General features: G+C 38.5%; 3 protein-coding genes across 3 annotated transcripts; all 3 read right to left on the bottom strand.

Annotated features, from left to right (window-relative positions):
- Positions 1-11,701: 11,701 nt before the first annotated feature.
- Positions 11,702-13,288, bottom strand: LOC149254995 (uncharacterized). Its single transcript, XM_089457152.1, has 3 exons — positions 13,031-13,288; positions 12,559-12,921; positions 11,702-12,463 (listed from the first exon to the last, which is right to left on the bottom strand). The coding sequence occupies exons 1-3, from the start codon at positions 13,142-13,144 to the stop codon at positions 11,753-11,755; spliced, it is 1,188 nt and encodes a 395-aa protein (XP_089313278.1). The 5' UTR covers positions 13,145-13,288; the 3' UTR covers positions 11,702-11,752.
- A 12-nt stretch (positions 13,289-13,300) lies between these two features.
- Positions 13,301-15,474, bottom strand: LOC149254994 (disease resistance protein Roq1-like). The gene is made up of 3 exons (XM_089454908.1): positions 14,958-15,474; positions 14,740-14,832; positions 13,301-14,039 (listed from the first exon to the last, which is right to left on the bottom strand). Exons 1-3 carry the CDS (start codon positions 15,461-15,463, stop codon positions 13,301-13,303), a joined length of 1,338 nt encoding a protein of 445 aa, XP_089311034.1. The 5' UTR covers positions 15,464-15,474.
- Positions 15,475-16,154: 680 nt separating this feature from the next.
- On the bottom strand, positions 16,155-19,611 carry LOC149254993 (disease resistance protein Roq1-like). Its single transcript, XM_089454907.1, has 4 exons — positions 19,232-19,611; positions 18,101-18,980; positions 16,834-16,879; positions 16,155-16,564 (listed from the first exon to the last, which is right to left on the bottom strand). The coding sequence occupies exons 1-4, from the start codon at positions 19,609-19,611 to the stop codon at positions 16,155-16,157; spliced, it is 1,716 nt and encodes a 571-aa protein (XP_089311033.1).
- Positions 19,612-21,331: the final 1,720 nt, after the last annotated feature.

Here is a 21,331-nt window from a genome sequence, read left to right as displayed (position 1 = left end):
GCTGTGAACCAGAAATAGAAGTCCATCTATTTTTCCCAACATGACCAATCATCCATAAACAACATCCTGCAACTCATAGACCATGATCCATATGTCTAAAAATAGACTTTGCGCCAAAAATAGCATGTGGGCCCACTTAGTGAAGGCGACTTCTTTTCACTAAGCTCCATCATCTTGTTGCATTTTCAACTCTACCTCTCAACAAGATATGGATTATCAGCAACCCCTATCCTGCAACTCTAGAATGTACTGCATGCAACACATTTTCTCGGTCCACTTGCTCCAACAACACTTGGAACAAAAACAGTCCCAACTGACCTCTCTATTGGGCTAGGAACATACTATGATGTTGAAGCTCTACCTGCTGCTGACAAGTGCTCCCTCTCTGACATCTGCATTACTGCAACATCTCCATGCATCTCGCACCATTGCACACTTCTCTGTGCCACCTAGCACTATGAAAAACACTTGCGCCTCTTGCATTGTTGCAGCTTGCTAGCTATGTGTTGTCCTGGGATTCCCTACACTGTTGCTCTCTCTGCTGCTCCATCTACATCTGTCTCTACCCAATCAATCAGTTCCTGCTACTCCACATCGGGGCTCTCGTAGTAAGGTCTCATACAAGAGGTTGGGTACCTCAAGGATCTTGCCCCTCCTCCTTGGGAAAATCAATCCACATCACCCCACCTCCTACCTGGAGGTATGGTTGCATGCAATCCCTCAGCCCACCTGGCTTGAAGTTTCCCCTACTGGAGGTCTCTGCATGAGTAGGTGTCTCTACTCGATCTCCTCTCAGCTTCCCTTATTGTGGCTGCTCCACAACCTCCTGAAGCTGCTGCACCAATCGTGGCTCCTCCACAATTGTCTGAGACTTCTTCGGGATCTGCATGTTGAGAGGTAATGTATGCTCCCTCTCAACCACCAAGTCTCCATCAGTTGCCTCGCTGCTCAAGGCTTTGCATGCATCTACATGCAACTGATAAAGGTTCCTGACTTGAACCCCTATCTTCCCAGTTTCTCCAATTGTCTTGCTACGCAGGAAATCCTTTCCCTCGCTAAAGACAACATCATATCCCTTGTCTTCTAACATCGCCACAGAGATAAGATTCTTCTTCAATCCTGGAACATGCATCACTTCCTTCAATCTGAAGGGTTTACCAGAATCCCTCTCAAAGGAAATGGTACTGACACCAGTCGCATTGTATATACCATCATCGCTCATCTCGATGTGCACTCCAAGATCTTTGTCATCGAAAACAAAAAACAAATCTCGATCTCCTGTCATGTAAGAAGATGCACCACTGTCCAAGAACCATACCGATCCCATCACACTTGATACCAAGCATGCGATCAGCGAAAAATCCAGCTCAAACTTCGAGGCTAAGGCCTCCCCCACTGCAAATCCAATAGCTTGCTTATTTTTCTTCTTCTGCGGACAATCTGTGGCATCTCCAATATTAACTTTGATGTTTCTGAGTTTATCCTTGAGCGCCATTCCACCAGCTCAAAACTCAACCACTTCTGATCTAAAATTCGTGAGAACAAAGTATTTCTTGTACAGAGATTGACTGTATGGGCATTCACCGGATATCTCACCTTCCAAAAGAAGGATGAATCCAGAAGCTACCTGGCCCGATTACAGACTCTGCCTGAAGAAATAAAATGTAAACACTTTCTGAATAATAGATCTGATGATCAATCCCGCTTTGATATCCTGTAGAACTTTTTCTACAAATCAACCAGCTCCAATACCATGTAGAAATTTTGAATAATAAACACTTATTCACAGAGATTATCCTGATTATACACTATTGCGGAATACATGCATAATACATAACCTCCTCTACGTTGATCATCAATTTAGCAGCATCAATAATAATGAAACATCAATAGCATGCACACATTAACACAGTATGTAACCCAGGGAAAGCTTACAGCTGAAAACCCCACACTATCTGTATATTAATGATTGAGAACATGTAACATTACATAGTACAATACTCATGACAAGTACTCAGTACCATCTCCACCTGTTACACACAAAACCAGCTCAGATCCGAGAAAGTCACAGGTTCAAATCTCCTTCGCTGCTTTCCCTGCCTCCACTGCACAATACCTTGTGAAAATCACTCACACTGAAAATCACGTGAGCACAAGCTATATTACTGGGCATATATTGTGCAATACTCATTGGCATACTCAATCCATTGATTTTGCAAGACCTCATGCACAACTATAGTCACAACTGATAGCTATCTCAACCTCTAACACCTGGATCCACTAAACTGTACATGCACTGAGTTCACTGATGTATTCTGTTGTTGCATCATGAGTTAATAATTAGTGAATTAATTTAATAAATTAAATCACATCACTCATCACTAGTTTATTTGCAGTTAGACTAATTACAACTAGTGTAACAAAGTCAAACTGAACACAACTCCATCAACTCTACATCCAACTCCACCAAACTCAACCACATGAGTTCTAACTGATGTCCTGCATGCAATAGCTCAACTGACTCATAAGAAAAGCATATTTCCTTCTGACAGTTGCATGTGCCACATCTGTAGCTCAAACTGAAGTGCTCTAAGAGGATAAGATAATGTTTATAGTCTAAATATTATTATGAGACAATAATATTTGAGTTTTCTATTTTTAGCCTCGCAGTCTAAAAATAGACTCTGATCACTCCGCTGTGAACCAGAAATAGAAGTCCATCTATTTTTCCCAACATGACCATTCATCCATAAACAACATCCTACAACTCATAGACCATGATCCATATGTCTAAAAATAGACTTTGCGCCAAAAATAGCCTGCGAGCCCACTTAGTGAAGGCGACTTCTTTTCACTAAGCTCCATCATCTTGTTGCATTTTCAACAATAAGAAACATTCTTTTCATTTGAATTAAACAATGAAAACCATAACTAAAAGGGATAGAGCAATCAGAATCTTTAAACAAAGAGAATAGAGCACATCTAATGCAAATTTCCCTATACCATTCCTACAAGAACACACAAACTTCTAAATGAATTATGCATGTTTTTATTTTCATTTGTTTAATGTTTAGATGAACATAAAGAAACTAAATGCACAAATGATCAATCAATTCTTTTCACAAGAAACGAAGACTTTATGACAGTTTCTTTTTCAAAGAAATGAAGACTTTACGACAATTATTTTCAGAAAAGTAAAGACTAATCAATGTAAGCTAACTTTGACAATGAATTGATAATGGTAAGTAAATATCTTAAGAAACACTAAACAATCAAGGTCAAAGTAGGGCTAGGAAAGGAAATGCAAACAGATTTCAGAGCCATAGAAAACATTGATCTTTCAGCAAACAACATCAGAAGCAACTTTGGAAAATTCAAGCAAAAGATGGGGTTTTTGGCTTGATAGGGATCAGCGCAACCCTGAGTGGGAGACAGTGCATTGCAGAGCACTGTCTATAAGCTAAGGATGCTTTGCAGCACACTATGTCAAGAACAACACTACGTTGATGATAGAGAGCACAATGAGTAGACATTTAAGGACACTTTTTTGACCAAAAAAAATTCAAAATGACTGAAAAGGGATCAATGAAGTCATGTAAAGTATACTAGAATGTAATATGATAAGGGTAAACTACCAGGAATGATGGTTGTTCCCCAGTATGGTCGCCAATTTGTTATACATAATTTATACCTATGGACAAGTACATCTTCCCTAAGTGGGTAGCTACACATAGAACAACAGAATTAAAGATGTTTAACCTTTTCCTACAATAGACAAATAAGATAAAGGAACCTACTTGTGATCTTTTGCTTCATTTGATCTCCTTTGAATTTCTCTCGTCGCTCCCGCTCAAACTAAATTCGCTCAATTGGTACTCGTCAACATAAACAAAATACAACAATAATCAAAGCATATGATCTATCTATTGTAAACAAATGGAATCTACAACATTTGAACTTACATTCATCATATGTATAGACAAAAGTATTGGAAAAGGAACAAACAACTTTATTGATTGATAGAAGGAGAGTTACACCCAATGTGGTTCGATCCCATGTCACTCATCCAGCTTAGTCCAAACCCTCGTCACACTAATAACACATCAATCCAACACCATAACATTACTTGACAATGATGTCAAGTCTCAAACCAATAATATTTCTCTATAATATCCCAGTTCTAGCCTCCAGATCACTATGATGAGTGGTCAATTTATAGGGAAATGCAAGTGGTTTTGTCATAAATAGGGCACTGAATGGTTTTCCATAATTGGATAGTTAGTTTCCATGGAGAAAGGGATGAGAGGATAGAGGGTTGGATGATCCAGAGCCTATCCAAAATCGAGCTCATAGGATGAGATAAGAGTTGGGCATCATTTTAGAATGCTCTGGAATAAAGGAATATTCCTAGAATCCTATGTCAATTTCATTCATCCTTGCCTAGCGTAGGCTAAAGTGGGCCTAAGTGATCTGCAACGCAGGTCTGAATAGGCCTACCTACTGTTCAGAGCATTTCCCTTGACCAAGGCTGCATTGGTGTCCCAAAGAGGCATTTCAGTAGGGTTTCAAACTAGGAAACTTTCATGGATGAAAACATTCAATATGATGACTTGTATAGGGTATGTAGCAATTGAAACTAGGGTTTGATGAGCCCTATTTGTACTGATCTGATCGTCAGGAGTGATGTGCCCAAATAGATCTGTAATAGGTTGGTAGGGAGGATCCAAAACAAAGCTAAGACAAACTTTTGGAGGAGTGTTGTAGCCGCTACAACACAAGAAAAATTCACTTTAATGAATTCAAAGACTAAAGACCATCCACTCCATGCATTTCTATTTCTATTGAATGCTCTTTGAGTTTGCATTTTTATTTCTATTGAACGTTCTTTGATTTTGATATGTTGATAGGTATTTTAGAGTAACAAATTTATTTTTGTATTTAAATATATAATCTAAACTATAAAATATAACAAACTGATTTTACTAAAACTATAATTAAATTATAAACTATGGGTATATTTTTTAATTTTATATCTAATAATTAATAAGTTATATAGAGTTCCAGAGGTGGGGAGCTTATTCTTTATCTTAATATCTTCATGTGGGAGCCACAAAGAGGGTAACATTCTATTATACCAACTATTTAATCATTCTATGAAAAGATCACTATATTTTTACACTTACTTATATCCATGTAAAAGTATATATTCATACAATGGTTAAATTAAACTCTACATTATTCATAATAGGCATATTGATTAATTAATAACATATATACATACATACAACAGTCAAATTAAACTATACCATATTTTATTAGGTTTATTATTTTCTTAGAGTTTATTATTTCCTTGGGTTTTTATAATCCCTTGGGTTTTTAGTATTAATCCCTTGGGTTTATAATATCAATCATGGTCAACCATGGTCCGACGTTGTATTGTGACAAGCATTGTCTCAATATGAAAACCAATCATAGTCAACCATGGTTCAATGTCGCATTGTGACAAAGATTGTCTCAATATGAAAATCAATCATGCTTAAGCATGGTCCAACGTCGCATTGTGACATTGATTATTTCAATATGAAAATCATCCATGGTCAACCATGTTTATTTTAGGGTTTATAATATTTATCCTAGGATTTATATACCTTGGGTTTATAATATATATCCCTTGGGTTTAATATTATTCCCTTGGGTTCGTAATCCCTTGGGGTTTTAGTACTAATCCCTTGGGTTTATTATTCTTTTAGGTTTATAATATCAAACACTTGGATTTATTAATCTAAGGATTCAACCAGGTTGAACATGGTTCGACGTCACATTGTGACAAAGATTGTCTCAATATGAAAATCAATCATGCTCAACCACAGTCAATCATGGTCATTCATGGTCAGCCATGGTTAATCACAGTCAATATGAAAATCAACCATGGTCAACCATGGTTAATCATGGTCAATATGAAAATTAACCATGGTCAATTATGGTCACATTGTGACAAACATTATCTCAATATGAAGATCAGCCATGGTCAACCATAGTCCAATGTCACATTGTGAAGATTGTCTCGATATGAAAACCATCCATGTTTATTTTAGGGTTTATAATATTTATCTTGGGGTTTATATATCTTGGGTTTATAATATTAATCCCTTGGGTTTAATATTATTCCCTTAGATTCATAATCCCTTGGGGTTTTAGTATTAATCCCCTCGGTTTATTATTCTCTTGGGTTTATATTATTTCCTTGGGTTTATAATCCCTTGTGGTTTTAGTATTAAACCCAAGGGATTGATATTTTAAACCCAAGGATTAATATTAAAACCCCAAGGTATTATAGACCCTAGGGACTAATATTATAAATCCAAGGTATTTAAACCCTTAGATGACTATGATTTATAATGAACCTAAAAGATTAATATTATAAACCTATGAATAGTATTATACCCTAGAAATGTGTATCCTTAGATTAATATACCTAAGGGATTGTTATTATTATCCCTTGGGTTTATAATATTAAATAATAATTATTATATAGAAATCATTATTATTATTTGTAATGATAATAGTAATATTTTTATTGTAATAGTTTTTTTGTGCTATTATTTTTATTGTTACATATTTATTAATTATAGATACAAATGAGTTGTTAGACTATATTAACTACATTAATATTTGTAATATGGTTATGCAAATTAATAATACATATACATATAATAGTCAAATTAAACTATACATTATTTATAATAGGTAAATTAATTCATTAATAATATATATACATACAACAATCAAATTTAATTATATTGATTAATTAATTTGTAGAAATAATTCTAGATTTTAACCCAACAAAATAAAATTAAGAAGAATAAACTAATTCCAAAAGTATTTAAGAAATAAAGCTATCCATTGCCACGACCACAAAGCGTATTTCTTTTTCGTGAAGCACGTTTTTGACTTCTAAAATAATGTCGCTGGTGATAGCGTACTGGGCAAGAATCTTGATTACTTTTCTCATTAAGACATGGAGTCCGGTAATATCCATCCACAACCACAGAGAAACTCTCCGGCCAAGAATCTTCATTACTTTTCTCATTAAGACGTGGAGTACGGTAATATCCATCCACAACCACAGAAACTCTCCGAGAGAAAGAGGGATGGAATGGAATTTGGCTCTTTGAGTGATACAACCCATTACCTCCCATGAACTTTTATTGCATCTTGAGTGCACGTCTCTCCATGGAATTTGGCTCTTTGAGTGCACGTCTATCCATGGAAGAAGGTTGCTCAATGAGCACTGTTATCCTTTAGCAATTCTTCGTTTGTCAATATCACAGTTCTGGAAAATCAAAGATGAAAACCCCTTTCATATGCCGTAGTAATTGTTGTAAAATAATATTCCTCTTTTCCGGGAATTCATGCTCTACTCTTGAACTGGTTGGTTGATATTATTTATGTGGCATCTGAAAACAGGTTAATTTATCATCTTTGTGTAAAGGAGTTGTTTTTAGTGAAATTTTTTGGAAGTTTTTCTCGTAGGTTTTTCTTGTCTAATTTCTCTAAAATAATCCGGCAAGAATTTATTGAAATCACAAGCTTGATAGATAACTTTGCAAAATTAAAATGTCCTAACATTTTTACGGTGCTGAATCCATATATCCAATCAAAAAACAAGTTTAAATAACACAAATCAAAAACGAATTTAAATAACTAAAAATAACTCCTTTACTTTTTCATAGTTTAACCATGCCACCGAGTCATTTTGAAACACCATTGAGAGGTTAGAAAAATAGGCATATGATTAAAGATGCCTTGAGAGGTTAGAAAAATAGGCATATGATTAAAGATGCCGTTGAGAGGTTAGGTAGATTTTTTATTTAATTTTATTTTTAATTTTATATGTTAGATGATTATGATTTATAGAAAGAAAATTGTATATTTCATGTTATAGTTGGTATATTCGTTTTATTGTCTTTGGAGGTTATGACATAGAGGTTATGGCATAGTTTGAATATGTTTTTCTATATAAATGTCTGCTGGCACAACATAGACTGGGCGTAGATTGAGTGGAGGTTAAAGTTTTGGTGATCGCAAGTCCGGTGATTTTTTTCTCTGAACTGCATTTTGAAATGGGTTTACTTCAGAATCTGCAAGTTTTTGTTATAAAATTGGTTTGCTGGTTGGGATGGTTATCATCTTTTGCTTTAGCACAATTGGACATGAGTGAAGGTGTGAGTGGATTTGTTGATATTTCTGTTCAAGGAATTACATGCCTTGGTAATTTAGCTGTTTTCGTTACAAGTCTCATAAGAGGAAGGCTGGATCTAGAGATAGGTGCCAGGGATGCCCTGGACATTCTAGTAAGTGCCAAACTCAAGAACATAAATGGGATTGAAGATGGCAATGGACTGATTACAGAACAAACTGCTTCTGCAGAGAAAGTTCCTCTCCAGAAGATGTTCGAGTCATTCGGACGACGTCTAGATGGACTGGGCATCAAGAAGATGGTCGATTTATTCAAACGGCTTCGACATGGACTGGGCATCCAGAAGATGGTCGAGTTATTCAGACGTCTTCGAAATCGACTGGTCATCCAGAAGATGGTCGAGTTGTTCAGACGGCTTCGACATCGAGTGGGTATCCACATACCTTGTTTTAGAGAAGAAGATATTGAGACCGCCTCTGCAGGTCGTCGACCTAGCGCTTCTAATGAAAATGAAAGTGTACAGAACGCTTCTGTTGTGCTGCTCTCTAACGGCAAACCCAATATGTCCATCAAAGAGTTCATGAAAATCAATGCCCCTATTGCCGACTCCATTTTACTGCGATTCCTTCCATTACAAGATGCAATAAATGATGGTGATGTAGTCACTCCAGAAGTCACTATAGAGATGTGTGGATGCAATTATTGCAACTGCATTGTATTCTGGACAATTGAAAAGATAACTAACATGCTTAGTCTTCGGATGCCTGGGACATTGAAACGACTCTCCAATTCCCTTTGCCTACTGCCATGTCTTACCTGTCTCACAAATGGCTGCCATGGCTGCAACTGGGGCAGCCTGTTGCCGTTGGTGCAGGACGATGAAGGGTACAAAGTGAGAGTGAATGAGTCAAAGGTGGTATCTGAAATTCTTGACGATATCAGTGCCGGGTCTATCAACGGAAAGGGGCACATTTGCATCTGCATTCCCATGAATGATGCCCGACGTGATAAGTGGACAGAGCTACTGGTAAGATCTTTGAGGTCTAAAGATGCCGAAAGCAGAGGAGTCAGAGTCATGGCTTCCGAAGCTTTGGAAGACTACTTGGCTGGACGTCCAACTTGGAGCAAAAGCGTAGAAGACAACATGGTAGAATACAACATGGTATCGTTCATAATTCCAAGGTTGACTGAAGCATTAATAAACATTTTACTGACTTTTATGTTCGGAGTGGATGGCTTCTCTAGCTCTCTCGTGGCGAGAAGGACAGTCAGAGACTATCTGGTGGACAGTAAAGGAAGTGGATTCGCTGCGAATGCATTTCTAACCAAAGCTGTGGTCAAGTCTGATTTCCAAGTGGTCTGCCAAGTACTAACCTTTAGGGGTGATCTTCTAGGCATTAAAACCTTATCATTTATAATCTGTTGTGTGAACTTGATTTGCTCTATTGCTTGGGCTGTTCTTACTGTATTTGTATCTGTCACTGCCATTACCCCCTCACAGCATGTACCCGTACCGATAACAGTAGCCCTTGGTATTGCTTGGGGAATGGATTCTATCATTATTTTAACTCGGCTTACTTCTATCGCTTTTCGTTTACTCTATATCTTTTTCTTTATTTGGATATTCATTCCAATTCTCGAGGTTTCTGTATATTTTGCTGTTGTATCAGCCCTGCTTGTTTTGGTCATTATGTGGCCATCCTCTAACCGGAAGGATAAAATGGTTCTGTCGGTGATATTTTTAATTTCGATGGCTGTGAGTTTGACATTCCAGGTGACGAACGGTATCGCCCTTCTAACAGCCTTGTGTGGTATCGCCCTTGCGTGGCTATGTTTCAACTCGATGGAAAGAGTATTTATTTTGGTGATAATTTTGGAGTCAGTGTACCTCCAGATCCGCTTGCTTCACCTATACGCAGATGTGAATTGTCGGTGGGAATATTGCAGAAGGGAATATGGTGCTGTTCAAATACTGGTGTGGGTGAAATGGATCGGTGGCAGTTATATTCTAAGTAAGAAGAATTCGCTAGAATTCTTTGGGAAAAGTCCGCACGGCTGGGGACTTCTACTGTACTCTTTTGCATTCTTTCTCAATGCTGTCTTGGCCGGAGTTCGGAGCAAGTGGGAAAAGCCATGGATATATTCAATTTCAAGAGAACACCATCATAGAAATGCTACAACGGAAGGCGTCTTAACTGCCACACCATGAATAAAATATCAACGAGGGCCTCTTATCCGCCTTGGTGAATTTGAAGAGTAATGCTTGTACATATTGTATACAGTTCAACAGATGCCCATGAATACTACTTCTGCTCTTAAATTCATATTTTCTCTTAAACACTCTTAAAGGCATATTATAAGGGAAGTGACATTATATTGTAATCAATAATTTAGTTTCACATTACGAGATTTTTCTATTAATGCACTTGTTCTATTTCCATAACCATTTGTTTCATTGAGTAATATTTATTGCTTCATTGAATCATTGTTGTAAACTAATCTCTTTGTGATTTTGTGCTTTAAGTGTTTATCATAATCCTATCATAAGAAGATTGATATTTTTCTTTTTAAAGTAACTTGTTCTAATTGTATCTTATTGAAGCATTGCACTCCATTTGAATTTCATTTGCATATTAGATTTAGGTTTGCATATTTAAAATTTACCTCCAAGCATAAGCTTCGTTGATAGAACTTTTAAGACCAACTTCCCTAACTTTCATTTGAGTTTGGAGAGAAAGTTCAAACACGTGACCTCATATTTACCTTGTGGATGAGCCCTCGTTGGAACAAAGGCATGTGGGTCCTCAAGGAGGCTAGGTGGACGTCATTAATGATGGAATAAGGACCTGCTTGGCCTATCCTTTTTTTAGTTTACATCAATCCTTATTAAATTTTGAGAAATTGAAGGGAAACTCCATCATAGTCATATAAATTAAAATCAACCAAGATCATTTAAATCGCACATAGTTTAACATTGCTTCCTATTGCATTTTTTTATTTGTGAACATCTCATTTTACTTATTTCATTATGTTACTGGCTCATTGTCCTTTGATATTATTCTATCTTTTTTAGCATCTTGCAAGTTCTATCATGTTGCTCATATTCCAATATTGTGATATCATCATATTGTCAAATTCATAAAAACTTTTTGCTTTAATTTACACACTTCTCAATAGACAAAGATGATTATCCTTATCAAATCGTATTGGTACCTGAATTTTCTGTAATCTGAACATCTAAAACATCAGTCGACTGAGAGAATTTCAGTTTAGGACAGTTATCCGGACTAAAGGTCCACCTTCCATGCTCCACACCTGGCAGCTCCCGTATCTCAGGGAAATTAAAAAGATCTACGATTTTAAGCTCTGTAAGCTGCCCCAACCCTTCTATTGTCTCGATCTTTGCACATCCATAGACACTCAATCGCTCCAATGATATCAAGGCTTCAGCACGTGAGATCTCCTCTATGGCAAATGATTGTCAAATTCATAAAATTTTTACTTTAATTTACACACTTCTCAATAGACAAAGATGATTATCCTTCTCAAATCCTATTGGTACCGGAATTTTATTGTAATCTGAACATCTAAAATATCAGACGACTGAGAGAATTTGCGCTTAGGACAGTAACGCAGACTAAAGTTCCACCCCGGGCAATCCTCTATCCTCAAAATTATCAACTGAGTCAACAGTCCAAAGGAATCGGGCAAGCATTTCAACCCCGGGCAATCCTTTATCCTCAAAATTATCAACCGAGTCAACAGTCCAGAATCGGGCAAGCAGTTCAACCCTGTTAACATCGTTCCAGACACATCCAACTGTACCAAGAACCGTTGATGTGCCACTTGGGGAGGCAATTCCCTCACATTGCTACAACCTTTGAGATCTAACTCTTTCAGGGTGCTAATATTTCCAAATGCTTCGTTGGAGATGGTCAAATTTGAGCAACCCCTCATAAATAGGTATTGCAGTCCAGCAAGGTTCCCAAAAGAACATGGAAGCATCTGCAAACTGGAAGCATTTGTCAAATCTATTTTCTGGAGGTTTGCCAGATTTCCCAGTGAATCAGGAAGCGATATCATTTCTGTACAGTTTATTAACACTAAGTGTTCCAAGGAATGCACATCACATAGTTCTTCCGGCAAAGTTTTGAATGCTGCATGCCTTATGTCAATCTCTACCAAGTTCTTCAGCTGCATTAAGGACTTGGGAAAGCGACAAAGCGGAGCGCAGATACACAGCTTTCGCAACTGTTGAGGCACCTGCAGTGTTTGTGTTTCAACTATCACAAAAACGTCTATGATGATTTTCACTTAGAAAATGAAGTTGAACGCTGAAGGAAAAAAAAAACACATACCTGAGATTCACGTTCCCACAATACTCTTAATTTATTTCCTTCCACTTCCAAAACTTTTAAATTCTCCATGGGAATACAGGAAGGTAGGGAAGAGTGTGTACACTTATACCAGCGGATCCACTGGATCTGTGGTGCTCGGGCCCTCCTCAGTATCCGTTCCAAATAATCACCTTCAGCCGAGACAAGTTGCAAATTCAAAATGCCACAAAAACGGAAATTATCTAAAAGACGCCTCAGATAGTTCCCAAACAACTCAGGACTCCATCTTCTGTACCATGACATCTCACTCATCAGCAAGCGAGTATTCTCTTCATTGAAATTGAGGGGACCATCCATCATAATTCCGCGAACTTCGATGTTTCCCTGTTCATTCATTAAAATTATACAAAGGTTTTTCTTTCATTCTCAGCAAACAAGTTAGAAACTTAAGTATTCATCTTTAAACAAAAGTTTGAATGATTGCAGCACTTACACATGAGGATCGCTCCAACAAATCATCAATGTTGTTGGGCGTCTGATGCCAAAAACGTCGAGGAGTCGCTTCCTCCGCAATATGTCTTCCCATATCTCGGATCTGGTCATGCATTTTTATCTTATTTTCACGATCAAGTTCCAAGAGACACTTATTCTTTAGATTTAGAAGCTGCCCAACTGAACCACAGATTTTTATTACAGTATCTATGTCTTTTCCAGTGAAGAAGCAAGCAATATCTAAGAATATTTCTTGATCCTTTGAACTGAGCTAGTCATAACTGATTTTAGGTCGCTCATATATCTCGGTAGTAGGTAATATGTGGTTTAGTCGATTTAATGTGTCTTGCCAGTAAGATCTGTCTTCACCAAAGAGAAGTGCACCGAACACCTTCATTGATAGTGGTAATCCATCGCAAGCTGTCAAAAAACCATTTACCAGATCTGCAACTTCTGGTAGAGGATTTGGCTGATTGAAGCCATGAGAGCAGAAGAGCTTTTTGGAGTGCAGTAAAGGCAGCCCCTTTAGCTCGTAGACTGATGTCTCTGCGATTTTTGCTATTTTGAAGATTTTCTTGTCACGAGAGGTGATCAAAATCAAGCTATTGGAGCTAAGAATATCTTTAATTGGGAAAAACGGTTGCAGCTGTCGAACATCATCTACATCATCTAAAATTATAAGAAAGTTATAAGAGGAGGATAGATGCTTTAAAAGCTCCTCTATACCTTCATGAATATTGTATATTGGCAGGTCCAATCCAGTCAAGTCCTTAAGTAGTTTCCTCTGCAAAGAATATAGAGAGCCATTGGCATAGTTTTCTCTGAGATCATATAAAAAACACGATCTACTGTAACGCCATCTCCTCTTGCTGAAGTATTGTTTGGCCAGTGTTGTCTTTCCAACACCACCTTGACCCACAATCCCCACAACGTTGCCCTTCTGCTGCTGCAGAACATTGGTTTCAAATTCCTTCAACTTTTCCTCCAAACCTGTTGGATGTGTAAGGACTCTGGACACCACATATCTCCACAATGGTATGATATTGTCCACTTTGGGCCTAAGCCCTCATGGATTTGCTTTTGGACTTACCCCAAAATGCCTCATACCAATGGAGATATTTGTCCATCCTTATATACCCATGATCCTCCCCACTTCTAGTCAATGTGGGACTATTTGGTCGTATACCCAACAATCCTCCCCTCGAACAAAGGACCATCGAGCCTCCCCTCAAACGATTATCCATCCGTCCACTCTCTACCAACCAGGATTCTCTGCTCCAATGCGTTGGAAGCACACGCCTTACATGGAGCACCACCTACCTCGAGAGCTTGCTCTATCCCAGGTCAACTCCTCTTCACCGTGTTGGGGCCAGGACACGTCCATGAAGAATCCGGAGCACACCGCCTGTCTAACCGAGCTCATCCACGGATCCCATCGTGATATTACCGGGGCCCACCACCTTCGTTCAACATTCCGAGGATTCATCCACTTGGCTAACTTCGGGGCATGGCTCTAATACCACTTGTAAGGACTCTGGACACCACATATCTCCACAATGGTATGATATTGTCCACTTTGGGCCTAAGCCCTCATGGATTTGCTTTTGGACTTACCCCAAAAGGCCTCATACCAATGGAGATATTTGTCCATCCTTATATACCCATGATCCTCCCCACTTCTAGTCAATGTGGGACTATTTGGTCGTATACCCAACAGGATGTTCGGCCACAAATTTCAATGGTGTTTTGTCAACATGATTCAACACGCGCAGCACGACCGCTTCCAACAGTTCTCCCTCGTCCCTGAATATCAGAGAATAAAACAACTGGTAAAAGGCACTTATATAAAATGTCGCATGCCTAACAATGCATACCTAGATCGGAGAAGAACGGAAGAGGGAGGGAGGTGGTCAGTTTGAGATTCTTACCCATTAAACTGCTTTAACTCGAAACCACTTATGTTTGCAGCAGTGGAGAGAGCTTCTCTCCACTTCTGAATAGTCTCTGAGTCGTATCGATTTTTTTCTTCGTGCTTCAGCAGGGCTTCAGCATACCTTCCATCTTTCCCCGTCCTGCGGAGCTCCCAAGGCTCCACGTTGTAAAACACAGGAAGAATAGTGGCCCCCGTCCTTATCATGCCGATGAGCTCATCCAGACACCATTGAGAGTTCGCATAAGTGGGAGAAAAAACCGCTATGTGAATAGCGGCACTTTGAATTGCGGCTTCTATTTGAGAGGGAAAGGTGCGCCCCTCTTCCAATTCTGGTTTGTCCAAAAACACTCGCAATCCAAACAATGTAAGACGTTTGTAGAGATGACTGGCGAATGTCTTCTTCACATCGGGACCTCTGTGATTGATGAATATGTCATAAGAGGTCGATGGAGAAGAGGAAGAAGCAGCACTGTCATTGTGTTGGGGAGCGGTTTGTGCCATTTGAATGAGAATTGCGATGAATGGATAAAATGGCAGACATAAAATAATAAGTAGCTGGGCAGCGGTTTGTGCCATTTGAATGAGAATTGCGATGAATGGATAGACAGGCTATTGAATGGATAAAATGGCATTAGATGACTGAAGCAGGCGGGTATTTCAGATTGAAGCAGGCAGATAGATCAGATCGGGGAGCTCACGAGGCTTCAGATTGCCTAGAACTAATCAGCGAGCGTAATTAGCTGTGTTGACACCTAATCCGAAACGGATGGGTGAACTGGACAGTCATCTAGAAGATGAACTGATCCGTTTTTATTTTTGTATATAAACATGAGTTACCTAATGAATAAGATCAATCAGTTTTCTCTCTTGTTTAATGTGGAGTTACCCTGGCCTGACATGGTATCAGAGCATAGGTCCCAAAATAGTGTAACTCCTGCTGAGCGCTGCATCATCTTGAGCGATTCCCTGAGTGATTCTCTGAGCATATAGCGCTGCCACTGTTGTAGACTGCGCCCTCTGTCCTGAGCGCCTCTGGAGACTGCGCCCTCAGATCACAAGTAATTGATGTGCGTTTCTGGTGCCTCCACCCAGGAATACCTACTACGTTTCTACTGTCCCTCCCTGCGCATGAATGTTTGAATTATCAATGCATTGAAACTCAGTTACCCTGGAACGCTGCGTTGAAGCTCCATTACCTTGATGCGTTGATGCGTTTCTGCTGTCGTAACCATGGTAAAAGCCTATCCCATTCCTCTTCTGGTATAATCTCTTGTTCCTTGTAATACTGCTCGAAAACCAGATTTTGTGTGACCAAGGGTTCCCATTGAGTCTGGGCTGCTTCTGAGGCTGACGGGGGTGCTCTCGGCTTCTTCCATACGTTCTCTCGCCCTTGCTTGAAGTGCCTCCGCTGCGTGCGGCCGCGCTTGTTCCCTTTTTCACACAGATCAACCGCCTTTGCCTTTGGCTTGCACTCAGACAAAACTATTTGTAAAGCTTTATTCGCAATTTCAGCAGAAAGCTTATACTTGGTAACAACATCATGCGATGTGAGATCCAACTCGTATACTCCTTCTCCTCTTTGGCTTCGTCGTCTGACATTTTCTGTTAACAAAACTGATATCAAGTAGTCTATACTGTTGAAGACTGTGTTTTATTGTAATGGTGACTGCGTTTTTGGTGAAAATGCGACTGCGTTTTTTGTAATGGTGACTGCGTTTTTGGTATTGAAGACTGAAGACTGCGTTTTATTGTAAAAATGCGACTGCGTTTTTATTGTAATGAAGACTGCGTTTTTATGGTATTGAAGACTGCGTTCTATTAATGACTGCGTTTTTTTTGGAACTGCTCCTATTCGAGCCATTTTCCATTACTGACATCAAAGACTGTGTATGGTGGTTCGATGAGCGTGGAGTATTTCTGCATTAAAACATGAGATCATGTTAGTTATTGTCAATGCTACATTAATTGTGTTTTCAAAGGGATTATATAAGCAGTGTTCGAAAGCATTCAAAGTCATATCAGTCAGAACATTTGCACAGTTTGTTTTATGTTGTATTGACGCACAAAGTGTTATAATATTTCAATGAAATTTTGATGCCTTCTGTCACACATTAGAGGGATTTGTAGAATTTTTTTTTATCAAGCAGAAGTTTTTACAGAATGCATTCAATCATCTCTATGGTCGGAATAGTTCTCACTGGCAAGGAGAACTATTCTGAATGGTCTCGGATGGTAAAACACACCCTCATCTACAATAAGCTGTGGAAAAGAGTGTGTGTCGGAGAAGAAGACAAAGACCCTGTGCAGCCCACATCAGACAAAGAACTCGCCATTTGGGAAAACAAGAACAACAAAGCCTATGCATTGATCGTAGCATCTGTAAATGAAGAAGTAAGTCGTCATATTTCATCCTATTCCACTGCCTTTGAAGCTTTACAAAAGCTAAAAGAACTTTATGATTCACATTCTGCACTTGAAGTTGTTCAGCTCATGATTAAACTCTTCACTCTTGAACTGAAAAATAATGACCCCCTTGCTCTTGCATCTAAAATAAAGTCTATAATGCATGATATTAAATCCACTAAGGTTGAGCTGGATATCTCTCTTATTGCCTTTCTCAAAGCACTCTATCCTACCTACTCCAATTATCTTGAGTCTTTACAAGCAAATGGAAATCTTAAAGACATAACCTTTGAGTCTCTTGTGAAAAAGTTTGCTGAAAGAGAGAAAGCCTTTGGAAAGAAAACAGTCCCTGAATCTTCTGAAGAGACTGTTTGCCTTGCTCATAAAGAAAAGCATCCTGCTCAAGACTCTACAAGAGGAAGAGGTGGACGAAGAGGAAGAGGAAGATACTTCAGAGGCAGGGGGGGCAGACATTCTCAAGCAGAAAAGGTAGATCTGCATTGCATTCGCTGCAAATGAAATGGATCACATGATGCTTCTACATGCAAGCTACCATGGGACAAGGTTGAGCAGTGAAGAAACCAACAGAAAGGTACCAGCTGCCAAAAACGTCGAGGAGTCGCTTCCTTCGCAATATGTCTTCCCATATCTCGGATTTGATCATGCATCAAGTTCCAAGAGACACTTATTCTTTAGATTTAGAAGCTGCCCAACTGAACCACAGATTTTTATTACAGTATCTATGTATTTTCCACTGAAGAAGCAAGCAATATCTAAGAATATTTCTTGATCCTTTGAACTGAGCGAGTCATAACTAATTTTAAGTCGCTCATATATCTCGGTAGTAGGTAATATGTGGTTTAGTCGATTTAATGTGTCTTGCCAGTAAGATCTGTCTTCACCAAAGAGAAGTGCACCGAACACCTTCATTGATAGTGGTAATCCATCGCAAGCTGTCAGAAAACCATTTACCAGATCTGCAACTTCTGGTAGAGGATTTGGCTGATTGAAGGCATGAGAGCAGAAGAGCTTTTTGGAGTGCAGTAAAGGCAGCCCCTTTAGCTCGTAGACTGATGTCTCTGCGATTTTTGCTATTTTGAAGATTTTCTTGTCACGAGAGGTGATCAAAATCAAGCTATTGGAGCTAAGAATATCTTTAATTGGGAAAAACGGTTGCAGCTGTCGAACATCATCTACATCATCTAAAATTATGAGAAAGTTATAAGATGAGGATAGATGCTTTAAAAGCTCCTCTATACCTTCATGAATATTGTATATTGGCAGGTCCAATCCAGTCAAGTCCTTCAGTAGTTTCCTCTGCAAAGAATATAGAGAGCCATTGGCATAGTTTTCTCGGAGATCATATAAAAAACACGATCTACTGTAACGCCATCTCCTCTTGCTGAAGTATTGTTTGGCCAGTGTTGTCTTTCCAACACCGCCTTGACCCACAATCCCCACAACATTGCCCTTCTGCTGCTGCAGAACATTGGTTTCAAATTCCTTCAACTTTTCCTCCAAACCTGTTGGATGTTCGGCCACAAATTTCAATGGTGTTTTGTCAACATGATTCAACACGCGCAGCACGACCACTTCCAACAGTTCTCCCTCGTCCCTGAATATCAGAGAATAAAACAATAGGTAAAAGGCACTTATATAAAATGTCGCATGCATAACAATGCATACCTAGATCGGAGAAGAACGGAAGAGGGAGGGAGGCGGTCAGTTTGAGATTCTTACCCATTAAACTGCTTTAACTCGAAACCACTTATGTTTGCAGCAGTGGAGAGAGCTTCTCTCCACTTCTGAATAGTCTCTGAGTCGTATCAATTTTTTTCTTCGTGCTTCCGCAGGGCTTCAGCATACCTTCCATCTTTCCCGGTCCTGCGGAGCTCCCAAGGCTCCACGTTGTAAAACACAGGAAGAATAGTGGCCCCCGTCCTTATCATGCCGATGAGCTCATCCAGACACCATTGGGAGTTCGCATAAGTGGGAGAAAAAACTGCTATTTGAATAGCGGCACTTTGAATTGTGGCTTCTATTTGAGAGGGAAATGTGCGCCCCTCTTCCAATTCTGGTTTGTCCAAAAACACTCGCAATCCAAACAATGTAAGACATTTGTAGAGATGACTGGCGAATGTCTTCTTCACATCGGGACCTATGTGATTGATGAATATGTCATAAGAGGTCGATGGAGAAGAGGAAGAAGTAGCACTGTCATTATGTTGGGCAGTGGTTTGTGCCATTTGAATGAGAATTGCGATGAATGGATAGACAGGCTAATGAATGGATAAAATGACAGACAGAAAATAAGCAGGTAGATGACTGAAGCAGGCGGGTATTTCAGATTGGAGCAGGCAGATAGATCAGATCGGGGAGCTCACGAGGCTTCAGATTGCCTAGAACTAATCAGCGAGCGTAATTAGCTGATTGAAGCGCAGGCGGGTGCAGTAAAATGCCGAGAGGCCTTGTAAATTTTGTGGAAATTATGCTTCGTGATGAAGAATTTACCAAATCTCCGTCCACAATCATGAAGTGACGAGGCCAATAATTAAATATTCCAGCCCTGGAAATTTCGTAGATCTATCCCATCTAAACATAAAGGATTTATGGGCCCTCGTATATTGAACGACATTGTCAAAGTCAATTTCCTGGAAATTATGTCCAGAGGTTTCCAGTGCCAGGAAATTTCATGAAAATTATGTCCAGACCTTCTTTGCACACTTCTGAAGATGGAAGACCCTATCCCCTTGAAATCTTGTGGATGTTTAGTCTAATCTAGTCTAATCTAGGATCTATCAAACACCAAATGGATGGTCAACAATTCCCTATCCCCGCTCTACCAATCCAACAATGGCGCATCCAATAATATCCTTGTGCGCTCTATTCCTCATTGGAGTGTGCTGCCGACTCATTTTCAAGCTACACTGTATCATCCCCTTGTATTTGCAATTTCAAATTTCCTGATCAACGATTTTTGCTAGGTTCTAGCTAGCTAAATTTCTTTCATCTAATCAATAGTTTATGAAAAAAATCGAATTTTATAAAAAAATCTTATTCTACTTTATAAAAACAAGTTTTGTTCACCGCATATAAAATGATGTTTGGTCAAAATTTTAACCTTAAAATGAAAGGTAGTCTAAAAACTTAACCATCATAAATAAAACTTATTCTACTTTGTAAAACAAGTTTTTTTACGTTATATAAAATAAAAGGGAGTTGTCTATAATGCGACTTTTGGAGATTCCGGTGACGGAATCCGGCTAAAGAAATTGAGGTTAAATCTTGATTTGTTGCAGTTAAAATGGTTTTTTAACTGCATATTTGGATTCAGCACCCTCGAAAACCCCTGGGATGCTTTCATTGTGCAGAAACTAGCTATCAAACTTACGATTCCAATAAATTCCTGCCGGATTTTGACCGGAAAAACCTGCCGAAAAAGCTTTCAAAAAGTCGCATTATAGACTATTTCAAATATAGTCTAAAAACTTACTTATCATAAATAAAATAATTTATTCTACCTTGTAAAACAAGTTTTCTTACTTTATATAAAATGATGTTTGGTCAATTTTAACTTTAAAATGAAAAATAGTCTAGAAACTTACCCATGATAAAATTTTCATGTCATAGGTAATATGAAAGAGAAATTTCAAAAAAATTTCATGTCATAGGTAATATGAAAGAGAAATTTCAAATTTACATTAAATATATGATATTTATCTTTCAATATATGAAATTTATCTTTGTTTCAAAAATATTTGAGGAAATAAAAAATATTAAAAAATAAATTTACTTATAAACGTTTTTTATTTAATTCAAATTATATTAAATTATTTATTTATTAAAATTATATATATATTTTTAAAATATTATCATATGTTTTATATAAAATTTTCACGTCATAAATAAGGCCCAAGACCCAGAGGCATCTGGCAGGAGTGAAAGCCTGCTCCCTTACGGACCACG

Source organism: Pinus tabuliformis, chromosome 7 (assembly GCF_031772625.1).
Source record: "Pinus tabuliformis cultivar Carrire ecotype Pingquan chromosome 7, CPIR1, whole genome shotgun sequence".
In the NCBI taxonomy this organism is placed as follows: domain Eukaryota; kingdom Viridiplantae; phylum Streptophyta; class Pinopsida; order Pinales; family Pinaceae; genus Pinus; species Pinus tabuliformis.
Note: the sequence above shows the minus strand (reverse complement) of the source record. Positions and strands in the feature narration are given on the sequence as shown.